The 15,940-nt window shown below is 42.6% G+C and overlaps 1 protein-coding gene across 2 annotated transcripts; it reads left to right on the forward strand.

The window, feature by feature from the left end:
• Nucleotides 1-310: 310 nt before the first annotated feature.
• Nucleotides 311-9,159, forward strand: LOC112235206 (geminin). Of its 2 annotated transcripts, none has more exons than XM_024403618.2 (7): nucleotides 311-456; nucleotides 985-1,046; nucleotides 2,912-3,013; nucleotides 7,695-7,851; nucleotides 8,065-8,147; nucleotides 8,423-8,533; nucleotides 8,643-9,159. In XM_024403618.2, the coding sequence occupies exons 2-7, from the start codon at nucleotides 996-998 to the stop codon at nucleotides 8,826-8,828; spliced, it is 690 nt and encodes a 229-aa protein (XP_024259386.1). In that variant the 5' UTR covers nucleotides 311-456; nucleotides 985-995; the 3' UTR covers nucleotides 8,829-9,159. The 2 variants fall into 2 exon arrangements, with proteins under 2 accessions (XP_024259386.1, XP_024259387.1); XM_024403619.2 differs by having other exon boundaries at nucleotides 351-456; nucleotides 968-1,046.
• The last annotated feature ends 6,781 nt before the right edge of the window (nucleotides 9,160-15,940 follow it).

The following is a 15,940-nucleotide window of genomic DNA, read 5'->3' on the forward strand; positions in this document are numbered from 1 at the left end:
TACACGTCTCCTTATGATAATACTACCACCCCATCCCTGACACTCATCTTTTACTTGCTTTCTCTATGGACTCAATTTTCCTCTTCCGGAGGCCCTGATCTGTGTCATATCGCTGTCTACCTTTAAAACATACAAAATCAAATGTAAACAAATATCACTTAATTATTTTCACTTTTAGAAACGCATGTTTGATAATTAACTAAGATATATTGATTGTTGATAATTGTGCATACTTTCTAGCATTTTACCTTCATAATTAATTTAGTTTACTGGACAGAACGAGAACGGATGACAACTCTTATTTTGAAAGAGTGACAAAAATCCAGAAGTAGCATCACGTCACGTGATTAAGAGGACATTTAAGCTCCTGGCGCGAGTTGGCGAGAAAGGAAAGTGACTTCCGAGAAATAAAGAAGTAAACCAATCTGATCCCACTCCCGGGAAGCTGCCAAAACTGTGAGTTACGTTATTATATGGTAATATAAAATGTTGAATTTCTCTCCGGTCAAATACGCTCAAGTCAATAAGTGTATTACACGAATGATAGCGCCTTTTTTGTGACAAAATGAATGTTAGCCAGTACTGTGTTAGCTCATGCCAGCTAGTTACTTGTTTTAGCCGGTTTGGTTTATGATTTTGATCCTTTCTATTTCACTAACTAGCTCATTTGGTCCGCGTTAGTATCTTTGGAGCAAGACCTTGATAATGTTAACTATGTAGACAGTTATTACTTAACCTGGCCGCATACCAAAGATCCTGGTAACTTTCTGCTTTTGTCTGTGGCAGTAAATTGCCAGCCATTTTTGGCGGTTTTTTTCCTCCGGCGAGATGGGAAGTCTGTTAGACTGTGACAACTAGAGAACGCTATTCCAGAATCACACGTTCTTGGCAACATTTTTAACGATTTAATGTATCATTCTTAAGTCACTTTTTTTTCGAGTTGTAAATGACCTTTTAGGATTTACAGTGTCCCTTTCTCGCCAGGTCTTGTCAAAATGTCCATTAGGAAAATGAAACCTGGGAATAAAGCCTCTGCGAACATAAAGGTAAGCAAATAATATATGCCAATCCCCAGTCTAGTGCTAAATATCGATGTGTTTTGTAGCAGACTACTGTAGTGTAAGGTTAATTTACGAAGTATTATGTGCAACGAGGCGAACCATTACAATTCAGCAAGTTAACTGAAGTGGTTTTAACCCACAGATCCTTCATGCACATCCAGAATTGGAACTCAACGTTTTGAAATTCATGACTACCTCGTGCCTGTTACTATTGTTAGGGTTAATGTTTGCACTCACTAACTTGTAGTTTCCCATAATTCGTTTTTAAGACTCGTTCCCACAGTAATTATTTGGTTAATGTCAGCGTGTAAGATGATGACCTGGGGAAAATTGCAGCCTGTAAAATGATGACCTGGGGAAAATTGCACCTGCCTGTGCAATCTGGTCAGTTACCAGCAGAGGTGGGACCAAGTCATTGTTTTGTAAGTCTCAAGTCTTAGCACCCAATTCCCACGTCAAGACAGGAAAGTCCTGAACTAGTCGTGTGCTCTTCACAAAATGAGTATTAGTTAATATATTACATTTATGCTAATCATGAATGCTTTTAAATATTTATTACTTTCCAAATCAACTTTATAATTCCATGGAAATGCATGGGTAGCCGTGAGACCCCCACTACACAATCGCCCATCCTTAACACACATACACAGCCTCTGTGTGGTTACCGTAGGCTAACGTATGTCAATGGTTTTAGGAACAGCAGTAACATCAGGCAGGATTTAGGCTGCCAACTGCCTCGCCAGTTGTGAACATTGCACCCAAGATTGAGTTGCGTTTCCACATTGACTGACTGTGGATACTCATTGATTTAACGTTACGTTAGCCTACATGCTACACTAGCAAAGATTTAAATGATATAGCTGTCGGCTGTATTAGCCACGACTTACCGTTCATTTGTGCATCTTCAAATGTCGAACAAAGCTGGAAGTTGTTGCGCCTCCGTCTAATTTTCTTCCTGCGTGTTTTGCAATTTGCAATCTGTTTTTTTGATATAGCGTAGTCTTGATACCCCAAATTATTATTTTTTGGGTATAATCTTTCCAAGGGCTCCATCTGAATTCACCCGCTGACATTCCTCTACACTGCTACAACTTTTTCTCAGCTGGCACAATTTGATTGGCTGCTGTCCGATTCAAACTAATCTGTTAAATAAAGAGTTGATGCGCTGCACACTTTATTTATATATATATATATTTTTAAATAGCATTTTTAATATCTGTGCTTGGAGGGTGTCGGGTCAAGTCAAAAGGCTCAAGTCTGAGTTAAATCACAAGTCATTGGTGTCAAAGTTGAGTTGCAAGTCATCATATTTGTGACTTGAGTCCAAGTCATGTGACTCATGTCCACACCTCTGGTTACCAGACCTGGGTTCAAATACTATTGGAAATTTGCTTTAGCCTGCCTGGAGTGCCAGGGAGACTGGGTGATGGGGGGGGGGATTGGATTGTTTAGGATCTTCTATTGGTTCCATTGCAACAAAGTTCAAACACAGCATGTGATTTAAAAATAAATGTTATTTGAACCCAGGTCTGCCTTCACGTGAGACGAAGGGCCGTTCAGACACTTCACTTATTTGCAATCCCAAAAGTGACAGTGTAGCCAGAGTAGGGTTTGTTGAATGACACTATATCCAGGTAAATGCTGAATGTGCTCACTGTTGAGGTCAGGGAGGGGGTTGTTTGTTTCCCACCAATGTTGTACCTTAATGATTTTTCATGGAGAGGGGTGTAACACTTCTGACTGGTTTTGTATAGAATCACATGAGCACAGGCTTTTTGTGCAACAATTCAACAATTTATCCAACTACTGGATTAAACTTTAAATGTGTTTGTCTTCATGTTTTATTTCAGAGCTTTTTTGGTGGGTCCATTCAAGACATGGGACCTACAAGGAAAACTCTGCAAGTCCTCCAGCAAGCTGCAGTCAATAAGAACCTTGGCAGAGGAATGCTGGTATGTCCTGGGGACTGTCGCACAAATCGGTGTATTTGGGGGGCGGTGGCAGGCAGTGTTAATATTGCATCTTCTACCAATGTCTTTGTTTGCGTAATTTCCAATCCCCTTTGATTTATAAATTTCCCTCTAACCCTGCCAACTTCTTACCACTTCTACCGCTCTATCGAGCCAGCTATGCGTTATAACAGTTTAATTTAATTTGTCTTCATATCTCAATCATTGTCATGTGGGTAATCGCAATTCTATCTAAATGACACAAACCTAAAGTTAACTTCTATTGCCAACTATGTAAAAATAGCCCACGTTGCAGGTAGAAAATATCCTGATTTTTAAAAAACATCCTATAAATCACATTGGCTACACATGGCCTGTCAGCAACGAACTTGAAAGGTCATATTAATTTGGGGACTTGCCTGCAATGTGCTAGTGAACTTGCAACATAAAAAATTAAATATTCTAGGCCCTCTGTTTCCAGTGCCATTGAGCTCAGGACACAGCTGTAGGCTATTTGCACAAGGGATAAGAAGCAGCAATTTACTTGGGTAGGAGCTCACAGGAGCTGAGTATTTCAGTCCAAATCCAGCATGGATTAGAAGCCTGTTTTATGACCCTTTGGGGTTATGGAAAGGCAGCACGCTGGAATTATTTTTCAAGTTCATTGAGGAACTATTGTGAATCTCAATGGATGTAAATCAGAGTTTTATTTTATTTTTGCTTTTTGAGGTGAAAGCATTAGTTTGAGAAGCTCCAAAGGTCATTAATGGTGGTGCGTTAAGCCAATCAGATCCCCCAAATTTATGCTTACATTTGCACGCAGGCAGCGTGTAGGCCTACTTCTATGCGTGCGCATCCTTATTAACATTGACAGGGGTGCTCCTAACTAAATTGACACGACTTGTAACCGAAATTTGTTTCTCACAAGGATAGTGTAGGATTTGGACTGCAAACATTGTAGCCACTCTGACATTGAGAACAGGAAGACTGTAAATAATAATATTGACTGCATTAAAATAAATGACCATAACCTAACATTGGAGATTAAAAATGATATGAATACATGGTAAATGTACTGCTGGTCATATTAGTTCAAATCAAGGTTTATTTGTCACGTGCGCCGAATACAACAGGTGTAGTACACCTTACAATGAAATGAAACTCTAACCAATGGTGCGGAAAGAAAGTGTGTAGGTAAGGAAATAAAACAGTAAAAAGACATTTGAAAAAAGAGTAGAAAAGCTATATACAGACACCTGTTAGTCAGGCTTATTGAGGTAGTATGTACATGTAGGTATCTTTAAAGTGACTATGCATATATGATGAACAGCGAGTAGCAGAAGCGTAAAAAGAGAGCCCGGTTAGCCAATGTGCGGGAGCACTGGTTGGTCAGGCCAATTAGGTAGTATGTACATGAATGTATAGTTGGTGACTATGCATATAAGATAAACAGAGTAGCAGCAGCGTAAAAGAGGGGTTGGGAGGGGGCACACAATGCAAATAGTCCGGGTAACCATTTGGTTACCTGTTCAGGAGTCTTATGGCTTTGGGGTAAAAACTGTTGAAGCCTTTCTGTCCTAGACTTGGCACTCCGGTACCGCTTGCCATGCGGTAGAAGAGAGAACAGTCTATGGCTGGGGTCTTTGACAATTTTTTTGGGCCTTCCTCTGACACCGCCAGATGTAGAGGTCCTGGATGGCAGGCAGCTTAGCCCCAGTGATGTACTGGGCTGTATTTGTTCCTTTTTTTGCCTTTACCTCCCTTATCTCACCTCATTTGCTCACATCGTATATAGACTTGTTTATACTGTATTATTGACTGTTTGTTTTACTCCATGTGTAACTGTCGTTGTTTGTGTCGAACTGCTTTGCTTTATCTTGGCCAGGTCACAATTGTAAATGAGAACTTGATCTCAACTTGCCTACCTGGTTAAATAAAGGTGAAATAAATCAAATTGACTACCCCCGAGCAATTGCCGTACCAGGCAGTGATGCAACCAGTCAGGATGCTGTTGCAGCTGTAGAACCTTTTGAGGATCACAGGACCCATGCCAAATCCTTTTAGTTTCCTGGGGGGGAATAGGCTTTGTCGTGCCCTCTTCACGACTGTCTTGGTGTGTTTGGACCATTCTAGTTTGTTGTTGACGTGGACACCAAGGAATTTGAAGCTCTCAACCTGCTCCACTACAGCCCCGTCGATGGGAATGGGCTCCTTTTCCTGTAGTCCACAATAATCTCCTTAGTCTTGTTTACGTTGAGGGATAGGTTGTTATTCTGGCACCACCCGGCCAGGTCTCTGACCTCCTCCCTATAGGCTCTTGTCGTTGATGGTGATCAGGCCTACCACTGTGTCGTCAGCAAACTTAATGATAGTGTTGGAGTCGTGCCTGGCCATACAGTTGTGGATAAACAGGAGGGGACTGAGCACACACCCCTGTGGAGTTCAGTGTTGAGGCTCAGCATGGCAGATGTGTTGCTACCTACCCTGACCACCTGGGGGCAGCCTGTCAGGAAGTCCAGGAACCAGTTGCAGAGGGAGGTGTTTAGTCCCAGGATCCTTAGCTTGGTGATGAGCTTTGAGGGTACAATGGTGTTGAACACTGAGCTGTGGTCAATGAACAGCATTCTCACATAGGTGTTCCTTTTGTCCAGGTGGGAAAGGGCAGTGTGGAGTGCAATAGAGATTGCATCATCTGTTTGGGCGGTATTGGAGTGGGTCTAGGGTTTCTGGGATAATGGTGTTGATGTGAGCCATTACCAGCCTTTCAAAGCACTTCATGGCTATGGACATGAGTGCTACAGGTCTGTAGTCATTTAGGCAGGTTGCCTTTGTGTTCTTGGGCACAGGGACTATGGTGGTCTGCTTGAAACATGTATTCGACTCAGCTGCCAGTTGGTCAGCACATGCCCGGAACACACGTTCTGGTAATCCGTCTGGCCCCGCAGCCTTGTGTATGTTGACCTGTTTAAAGGTCTTACTCACGTCAGCTACGGAGAGCGTGATCACACAGTCGTCCGCAACAGCTGATGCTCTCATGCATGCCACAGTGTTGCTTGCCTCGAAGCAAGCATAGAAGTGATTTAGCTCGTCTGGTAGGCTCTTGTCACTGGGCAGCTCACAGCTGTGCTTCCCTTTGTAGTCTGTAATAGTTTGCAGGCCCTGCCACATAAGACGAGCATCAGAGCCGGTGTAGTAAGATTCAATCTTAGCCCTGTATTCTCTTTGCCTGTTTGATGGTTCGTCGCAAGGCATAGCAGGATTTCTTGTAAGCTTCCGGGTTAGAGTCCCGCGCATTGAAAGCGGCAGCTCTACCCTTTAGCTCAGTGTGAATGTTGCCTGTAATCCATGGCTTCTGGTTTGGGGTATGTACGTACAGTCACTGTGGGTACGATGTCCTCAATGCACTTATTGATAAAAGCCAGTGACTGATGTGGTGTACTCCTCAATGTCATCGGAAGAATCCCGGAACATGTTCCAGTCTGTGCTAGCAAAGCAGTCCTGTAGTTTAGCATCTGCTTTATCTGACCACTTTTTTTTATGGACCGAGTCACTGGTGCTTCCTGCTTGAATTTTTGCTTGTAAGCAGGAATTAGGAGGATAGAGTTGTGGTCGGCTTTACCAAATGGAGGGTGAGGGAGAGATTTGTACGCACGTGACTTTGTGTGGAGTACAGGTGATCTATAAAAAAAAAATCCCTCTGGTTGCACATTTAACATGTTGATAAAGATTTGGTGGAACTGATTTTAAGTTTCCCTGCATTTAAGTCTCCAGCCACTAGGAGCGCCACCTCTGGGTGAGTGGTTTCCTGTTTGCTTATTTCTTCATACAGCTGACTTAGTGCGGTCTTGGTTCCCGCATCTGTGTGGTGGTAAGTGTATCCTGCTAGCTGAATATCCATGTTGTAATTCAGACACAATTCCGTGAAGCATAGGATATTACAGTTTTATGTCCTGTTGGTGAGTAATATTGACGGTAACGGCAGCTTTCCAATTCTGGAGTGAAGTGCATCTGGTCGCATGGTCAATCCAACTTCCTCATTGGCCATGCAGCATTTACGGTGATATTGCTGGAGCAGAAGTTGGGACATTCATACTACTTCGCAGAGCTGTTGTCAAGGAAATTAGTTTGTTTATATAGGATGTACCACCCCACCTACTGTTAACTAGTCATGTCAATGTGGCACTAGACAGAGCCTTCTGCATTATTACATTTTGGGCAATGTGTTACAGAGCTTTATATTTTTGGGCCTCTGGGGGCTCTGCAATTGTCACACCCTCTATATGGAGTCTCTGACCACATTTTCAAATCAAGCATAAATTTGCTTTTAGTCCAGGCCTCTGCAATGGATTAGTTCACTGAGGTATGTGCACCTGGTCGACCAACAGACCAAACATTCGGCCAGTCGCCTAATTGGGCTCAGCCCTAAAAACAACTGTCTCCAGCAAAATCTGCAGTGCTGGGATGACTGTCCCCATATACATTACTTTCTATTGGTTGCTAGAATTTAAATTGAAAGACTTAATTTTGGAGTAGGCGTTGTCAGTTCATTAATCATGTGCCACGGAATCGACATTGCATGTTTCTTCCCAACTGTTTTGCAACCTGTGGCACAGCTGTCATTTTAATTGGCAAATGGTCTACCAACAACTGATGTGCTGATCAAGTAATTCTTAGTTTTTGTTAGACAGGGAAGGTGGTTCCCAAAAGAAAACAGTGGAACGCGGAACAAGGGAAGGGCTCAAAGAGGATGAAGGCTGAAGTTGCTGTCAAATCTATAAACACAGAAAATGCTGATCTACCTGATGGCGTTACCAAGGAGGCCTATGAACTAATGATCAAAGGTATGTTTGTATTCAAAGAATTGTAAGCATGAACTGTTTTATGGCTGGCCACGATCCTAATCCCATTTATCACATCCATGTTTCACAAATGGACTGGGTTTATTTTGTCTAAATGTACAATGTCCTACTTTTAATCCCATAGAATGAAATCTACATTCTCTCATTGATCTCTAATGGTTGTTCAATTGAAATGGTCTACCCCCTCTATTTCAGAAACCCCTCCCTCCTCTTACTGGAAGGAGGTAGCTGAGGAGAGACGAAAAGCGCTCTACAGCGTTCTCCAGGAGAATGAGAAAGTGAGTTAATCACTGATGAAAACTGACTAATGTGTAGCCATCAACTTGTCCCTGTCCCATGGTGCAATTTGTCAAAATCTATCTCTGTCACAGTGGGTGTTAGTCTTTTTCAGAGATGTCTGTTTTTCACATCCTTGTGGCATTTTGATCCCAGGTTGTTTGGATATAGTGCTGTTGACTTAAGCTGATAGTTGGCTCTGAAATGACCTTTTTTAGCTGATGGTGAAGCCTGAAACTGTCAATTTCTCAAACTGACTTTCACCTTGTTTGATTAGTTGCACAAAGACATTGATGCCAAGGATGAGCAGATAGCCCAGCTGAAGACTGAGAATGATGAGCTTCAGGAGCTGGCCCAGCACATACATCACATGGCTGACATGATAGAGGTAACTAGTGGGAAATTGATGCAACATAAAGGGGTATTTGTCTGTCTTTGCTGGATGCTTTTAAACTTAAGGTCACATGTGGTGTTCAACGCTCATTCTGTCTCTTCAGAGGTTGACTGGAAAGAGTCCGGAAAGTCTGGATGACTTGAGAGAGATCACCCTTGGTACCGAAGATGAGTTGAAAGCGCTAGATGAATCTGATGACCAATGTACCAGCAGTGATTTCACACCCAAGGCTGATGTCTTGGAGGATGTCACAGAACAACAGGAAGATGAACCCTCAGAGGATGATTGAGTGACAGAACTCCAGTGCACTGGTGAAACTCAACTTTGGGAGATGTCTGGACTATGTTATGGACTTGCCATTCTGTCACTGATGCCTGTAGTTGCTTTATATATTTTCTCTGCTTACATCTAAAGATCTTATTTGCATAAGATTTTTACTTTGATAAACCACAACAGCTTACCACCTGATTTATGAAAATGGAAGTTTCCCTTGTTTTATCTTTGCTGTTTAAATCTATTTGTGCTAACCTATGTTTGAGAAATGTTCATTATAGTGCTGTTTTAATGCGCTCTGTACATATGCTTCTGGACTTCTGTGAAATAAACATTTTTTTTACTAATTTGCCTTTTAATTTCTCAAACTTCCAAAAGAATAGTGACATCGGTTGGCCTATGTTTAAACCTGACCTCAAACAAAGGCATCAGAAATGAGTTTGCTTAAGAGCCATAGTTTTGCACTGTAACCTGTCCTGCGCCTAGTGCTGTAACAACCTGTGGTGCCCAGAACCCTAGCATGCAGAGCAGTTCCCTGGCGTAGTTCTTCGGCCAGCCGTACCAGTCCTGTCCCTCCAGAGCCTCTAGGGTCAGCCTCAGGCTCTGTGACCCCACCAAGGTGCGTATAACTGGGATGTTGTTACAACACAGGATGTTGAGCAAGTAGCAGCTCCACATTTTAGCCTTGGTGGATAGAGACAGTGGGCAGGTGGGGTCCATCAGCTCCTGTAGGTGAAGATTGCGTACTAAATTGTCAGACCAATTTTTGGCTTGGAATTTTATGCAAAAATTATATTTTATGGCTTCAAGGCCACAATGGCAGGTGACCATCTATAGCCAGAGGTAACTGCTGTCCCTACCTGCTGCTCTAACCTCCAGGCCCTTTAAATGCCAACTCTACCACAATGCCACTGCATTTAATTGTTCCTCTCTAATCAAGGACTGCTTTAGACCTGGGACACCAGCTGGGTGCAATGAATTATCAGAACAGAACCAGCAGGCTCTGGACCTCATAGGGTAAGTGTTGAATAATCTTTCTCTAGGCTACCTGTAGTGTGGCGTAGAGGCCTATTGAGTGGGCCTGCTTCTGGTTGGTCAAGTGGACATAACAGACACCAGACAGCCCCTCCAGCACAGAGATCCTCTGGTCATCTGACAGGCTGTGCTGCTTGAGGAAGTCTGCCATGGCTGGCATGTACTCTGCAGCACAGGTTGCTGCTGCATAGCCACCTGGGGGAATGGTTTAATACTTTTCAGAGGCAAAGTACCTCTTCTGGGGTGTATCTACTTTCAGTAGCTACATATCAAACATTAACACACGGTGGCTTTGCAATGTGCTCTGATTTCACAAGACAATTAATATAATCTTGGAGTTAATTTGAGCAGTGCAGTGGTACCAAACACATGCATTTAGCTGTTTTCATGTAATTTATCAATTTAATTTAATTAGCATACAGAGACCAAAACAGTCCACTGTAAGTATGCCCCAACAGGTCAAATTAGCACACAGGAGTTATGGCTCACCACGACAATTTTGCGCAATTGGATGTCAACATTTAGCAGACGCTGTTATCCAGAGTGACTTACATGAGCAATTAGGGTTAAAGGGTGTAACGAAACCCCAAATTCACCCTTTGCCGAACCCATTCAAATTAATCAAATGCATTCTGGTGAAGTTGTGGGTGGGTGAAATTGCTTATGAATAATTTTGTGGTGGGTACATGTAGTTGAACCTGATCCCAACACTTTCTCACTAAAGCACACTTAGAAGTCCACTGGCATGCTCTAATAAAATAATGTCCACGACGAGCAAATCTGTCTGGCCAGTTGGCTCACTGTGGTAACGCGCTGAGTCCCTGACATCGATTTTTCACTTGCAATGTAATTCAAATCGGCAGCGTAGCTTGGTGGTTAGAGTGTAGGACTAGTAACCGGAAGGTTGCGAGTTCAAACCCCCGAGCTGACAAGGTACAAATCTGTCGTTCTGCCCCTGAACAGGCAGTTAACCCACTGTTCCCAGGCCGTCATTGAAAATAAGAATGTGTTCTTAACTGACGTGCCTGGTTAAATAAAGGTAAAATAAAAATAAATAAAAATCCCCAATGGGGTGCAAAAATGATGCTAAACGTAGACTTGCATATTGCAACATTGTGTTGGGAAGGAAAGTGCAATCACCTTGAAAATGAAGATTAGGGGCTCAATTCAATCCAACCCGCATTGCAGTATTTACACAGTAGCTCTTTTTCCAATGGTCAAATTAACTCTGGTTTTGGGTACTTTTAGCTCATGTGGGTTTAGAATTCTCAACCATTGAACTATGAGCCACCTGTGGTGACATACTACACTAAAAATCAGTCATAGCCCTTGGGTAAAAAATACAATGGGTTGACATGACCACCATTGTCATACAGTGCCTTGCGAAAGTATTCGGCCCCTTTGAACTTTGCGACCTTTTGCCACATTTCAGGCGTCAAACATAAAGATAAACTATTTTTTTGTGAAGAATCAACAAGTGGGACACAATCATGAAGTGGAACGACATTTTATTGGATATTTCTACCTTTTTTTAACAAATCAAAAACTGAAAAATTGGGCGTGCAAAATTATTCAGCCCCCTTAAGTTAATACTTTGTAGCGCCACCTTTTGCTGCGATTACAGCTGTAAGTCGCTTGGGGTATGTCTATCAGTTTTGCACATCGAGAGACTGAAATTTATTCCAATTCCTCCTTGCAAAACAGCTCAAGCTCAGTGAGGTTGGCTGGAGAGCATTTGTGAACAGCAGTTTTCAGTTCTTTCCACAGATTCTCGATTGGATTCAGGTCTGGACTTTGACTTGGCCATTCTAACACCTGGATATGTTTATTTTTGAACCATTCCATTGTAGATTTTGCTTTATGTTTTGGATCATTGTCTTGTTGGAAGACAAATCTCTGTCCCAGTCTCAGGTCTTTTGCAGACTCCATCAGGTTTTCTTCCAGAATGGTCCTGTATTTGGCTCCATCCATCTTCCCATCAATTTGAACCATCTTCCCTGTCCCTGCTGAAGAAAAGCAGGCCCAAACCATGATGCTGCCACCACCATGTTTGACAGTGGGGATGGTGTGTTCAGGGTGATCAGCTGTGTTGCTTTTACGCCAAACATAACGTTTTGCATTGTTGCCAAAAAGTTCAATTTTGGTTTCATCTGACCAGAGCACCTTCTTCCACATGTTTGGTGTGTCTCCCAGGTGGCTTGTGGCAAACTTTAAATTACACTTTTTATGGATATCTTTAAGAAATGGCTTTCTTCTTGCCACTCTTCCATAAAGGCCAGATTTGTGCAATATGACTGATTGTTGTCCTATGGACAGAGTCTCCCACCTCAGCTGTAGATCTCTGCAGTTCATCCAGAGTGATCATGGGCCTCTTGGCTGCATCTCTGATCAGTCTTCTCCTTGTATGAGATGAAAGTTTAGAGGGACGGCCAGGTCTTGGTAGATTTGCAGTGGTCTGATACTCCTTCCATTTCAATATTATCGCTTGCACAGTGCTCCTTGGGATGTTTAAAGCTTGGGAAATCTTTTGTATCCAAATCCGGCTTTAAACTTCTTCACAACAGTATCTCGGACCTGCCTGGTGTGTTCCTTGTTCTTCATGATGCTCTCTGTGCTTTTAACGGACCTCTGAGACTATCACAGTGCAGGTGCATTTATACGGAGACTTGATTACACACAGGTGGATTGTATTTATCATCATTAGTCATTTAGGTCAACATTGGATCATTCAGAGATCCTCACTGAACTTCTGGAGAGAGTTTGCTGCACTGAAAGTAAAGGGGCTGAATAATTTTGCACGCCCAATTTTTCAGTTTTTGATTTGTTAAAAAAGTTTGAAATATCCAATAAATGTCGTTCCACTTCATGATTGTGTCCCACTTGTTGTTGATTCTTCACAAAAAAATACAGTTTTATATCTTTATGTTTGAAGCCTGAAATGTGGCAAAAGGTCGCAAAGTTCAAGGGGGCCGAATACTTTCGCAAGGCATTGTATATTTCTTGTTATAGTGGATGTAGCTACAAATATAAAACGTATAATCCCAATAGCCTACGTGGTTTATATTCTTTGTGAAAGCATAAATGAAACTAAGCAAAAAATGTAAATTTGGTCATGCAGAAATTACCTTACTGCCTTTTGAATTTTGTCAGTCTAGTCAAGCAGCCTGAGTCAAGGAAGCATCTTGCACAAACTCAGTAAAAAAAGAAACATCCCTTTTTCAGGACTGTGTCTTTCAAAGATAATTTGCAAAAATCCAATAAACTTCACAATCTTCATTGTAAAGGGTTTTAACACCGTTTCCCATGCCTGTTCAATGAACCATAAACAATTAATGAACATGCAGCTGTGGAACGGTCGTTAAGACACTAACAGCTTACAGACAGTAGGCAATTAATGTTACAGTTATGAAAACTTAGGACACTGAAGAGGCTTTTCTATTGACTCTGGAAAAACACCAAAAGAAAGATGCCCAGGGTCCCTGCTCATCTGTGTGAATGTGCCTTAGGCATACACCAAGGAGGCATGATGACTGCAGATGTGGCCAGGACAATAAATTGCAATGCCCATACTGTGAGATGCCTAAGACAGCCCTACAGGGAGACAGGATGGACAGCTGATCCTCCTCGCAGTGGCAGACCACGTATAACACCTGCACAGGATCGGGACATCCGAACATCACACCTGCAGGACAGGTACAGGATGGCAACAACTGCCCGAGTTACACCAGGAATGCACAATCCCTCCATCAGTGCTCAGACTGTCCGCAGTAGGCTGAGAGAGGCTAGACTGAGGGCTTGTAGGCCTTTTGTAAGGCAGGTCCTCACCAGACATTACCGGCAACAATGTCGCCTATGGGCACAAACCCACAGTCGCTGGACCAGACAGGACTGGCAAAAAGTGCTCTTTGACGAGTCACAGTTTTGTCTCACCAGGGGTGATAGTCAGATTCGCATTTATCGCCAAAGGAATGAGTGTTACACCGAGGCCTGTACTCTGGGACGGGATTGATTTGGAGGTGGAGGGTCTGTCATGGTCTGGGGTGGTGTGTCACAGCATCATTGGACTGAGCTTGTTGTCATTGCAGGCAATCTCAACGCTGTGCTTTACAGGGAAGACATCCTCCCTCATGTGGTACCCTTCCTGCAGTCTCATCCTGGCATGACCCTCCAGCATGACAATGCCACCAGCCGTACTGCTCGTTCTGTGGGTGACTTCTGCAAGACAGGAATGTCAGTGTTCTGCCATGGCCAGCGAAGAGCCCGGATCGCAATCCCATTGAGCACATCTGGGATCGGAGGGTGAGGACAAGGGCCATTCCCCCAGAAATGTCAGGGATCTTGCAGGTGCAAGAACTGGCAAATCTGGGGCAGTCTACGAGGAGGAGATGCACTGCAGTACTTAATACAGCTGGTGGCCACACCAGCTACTGAATGTTACTTTGGATTTTGACCCCCCTCCCTTTTGATCAGGGACACATTATTCAATTTCTGTTAGTCACATGTCTGTGGAACTTGTTCAGTTTGTCTGTTGTTGAATCTTATGTTCATACAAATATTTGCACATGTTAACTTTGCTGAAAATAAACGAAGTGAACAGTGAGAGGACGTTTCTTTTTTTGCAGTTAGAGGAAAGCCCATAAAATTGTCAGACCCCTCCCTTCTGTACATTGCTGCTACTTGCTGTTTATCTATGCATAGTCACCACCCCCACCTATATGTACAAATTACCTCGCACACTGACTTGGTACCGGTGCCCCCTGTATATAACCTTGTTATTCTTATTGTGTTACATTTTATTATTACTTTTTATTTGAATGTACTTGGTAAATCTTTTCTTGACCTGGACTGTTGGTTAAGGGCTTGTAAGTAAGCATTTCACAGTAACGTCTGCACTGGTTGTATTCAGTACGTGTCAAAGTTTGATTTGACCTTGAGCATAATATAATGGATAATCTCAGGTTAATTGCATCGACAGATTTTTCACCTAGGCGGCTCCGGGATTCGAACCCGCAACATTTCGGTTATTGGCCCAAAGCTCTTAACCTCTAGGCTACCTGCCACCAGAAAACATTACATAATACTGTTTACACAGAGCTCCTGTAGGATGGTTATCATTTGTGTTAAAACAATAGATTATGTTGTCAAGGTGACCTTTGTAGCCTCTGCTACAGTACGAAAAGTGTTGATTAGCTAAATACAGGGTTTCTCCAACTCGATTCCTGCAGAGCTACCATCCTGTAGGTTTTAGCTCCAACCCTAATCTAGCGCACTTGATTCTAATATAATTAGCTAATTGATATGCTGAATCTGGTTAGTTATGACTGAGTTTTCTGTGAACCTACAGGAGTGTAGCTCTCCAGAAACAGAGTTGGAGAGCCCTGAGATACACCTATTCAGTGATTGCAGGTTTCTTCTCTTTATTTCAATCAATATAGTTTACTACTTTACAAAGTGTTGAATAAGGTTTAAGCATTCAGCACACCCGTTTCTTATACTACACTATACCTGTGTATCCCAGTAGGCCAATGTTGTGGACTGCCAGTACTCTATTCTCCAGAGGCAGTTCTGTGTTCTGAATGTCCTGGCCTGCTAGTCTAATCTTCTTATAGTGCAGTTTCTTATTGCCTTCATCAGACCCCTCATCATTGGGAAACAGGTAGTTTTTGATATGGTTGCTGTAAAATAATGCAATTCGCTGAAACATGGTGTCAGTTTTCCTCTGTGTTCAGCTGAATGTGTGTGGATTGGAATGCTTGAGATGGAATACAAAATTCTCAAACCATTGTGATGCATCTACGTTCTTTATGCAAGTAGAATTACTTAAGCGATATCCATAGACACGGATAGTTCTTTCTCTATGGAAATACCAATCACACAAGCACAGGAATTTATCTGCTGGTTTATGCAGGCTGATAATCCCTGTCTGAACACAACTTTTTTCTCTTGTTAGAAACCTTTGTAAAGTCAGCTAGTTAAGTTTCCCAACTCCAGTCCTTGAGTACCCCGAACTGCACACATTTTCATTGTAGCCCTGGACAAACATGCCTAATTCAACTCATTAAGGGCTTGATAAGTTGAATCAGGCGTGCTTGT

Source organism: Oncorhynchus tshawytscha, linkage group LG13 (genome assembly GCF_018296145.1).
Source record: "Oncorhynchus tshawytscha isolate Ot180627B linkage group LG13, Otsh_v2.0, whole genome shotgun sequence".
NCBI lineage: Eukaryota > Metazoa > Chordata > Actinopteri > Salmoniformes > Salmonidae > Oncorhynchus > Oncorhynchus tshawytscha.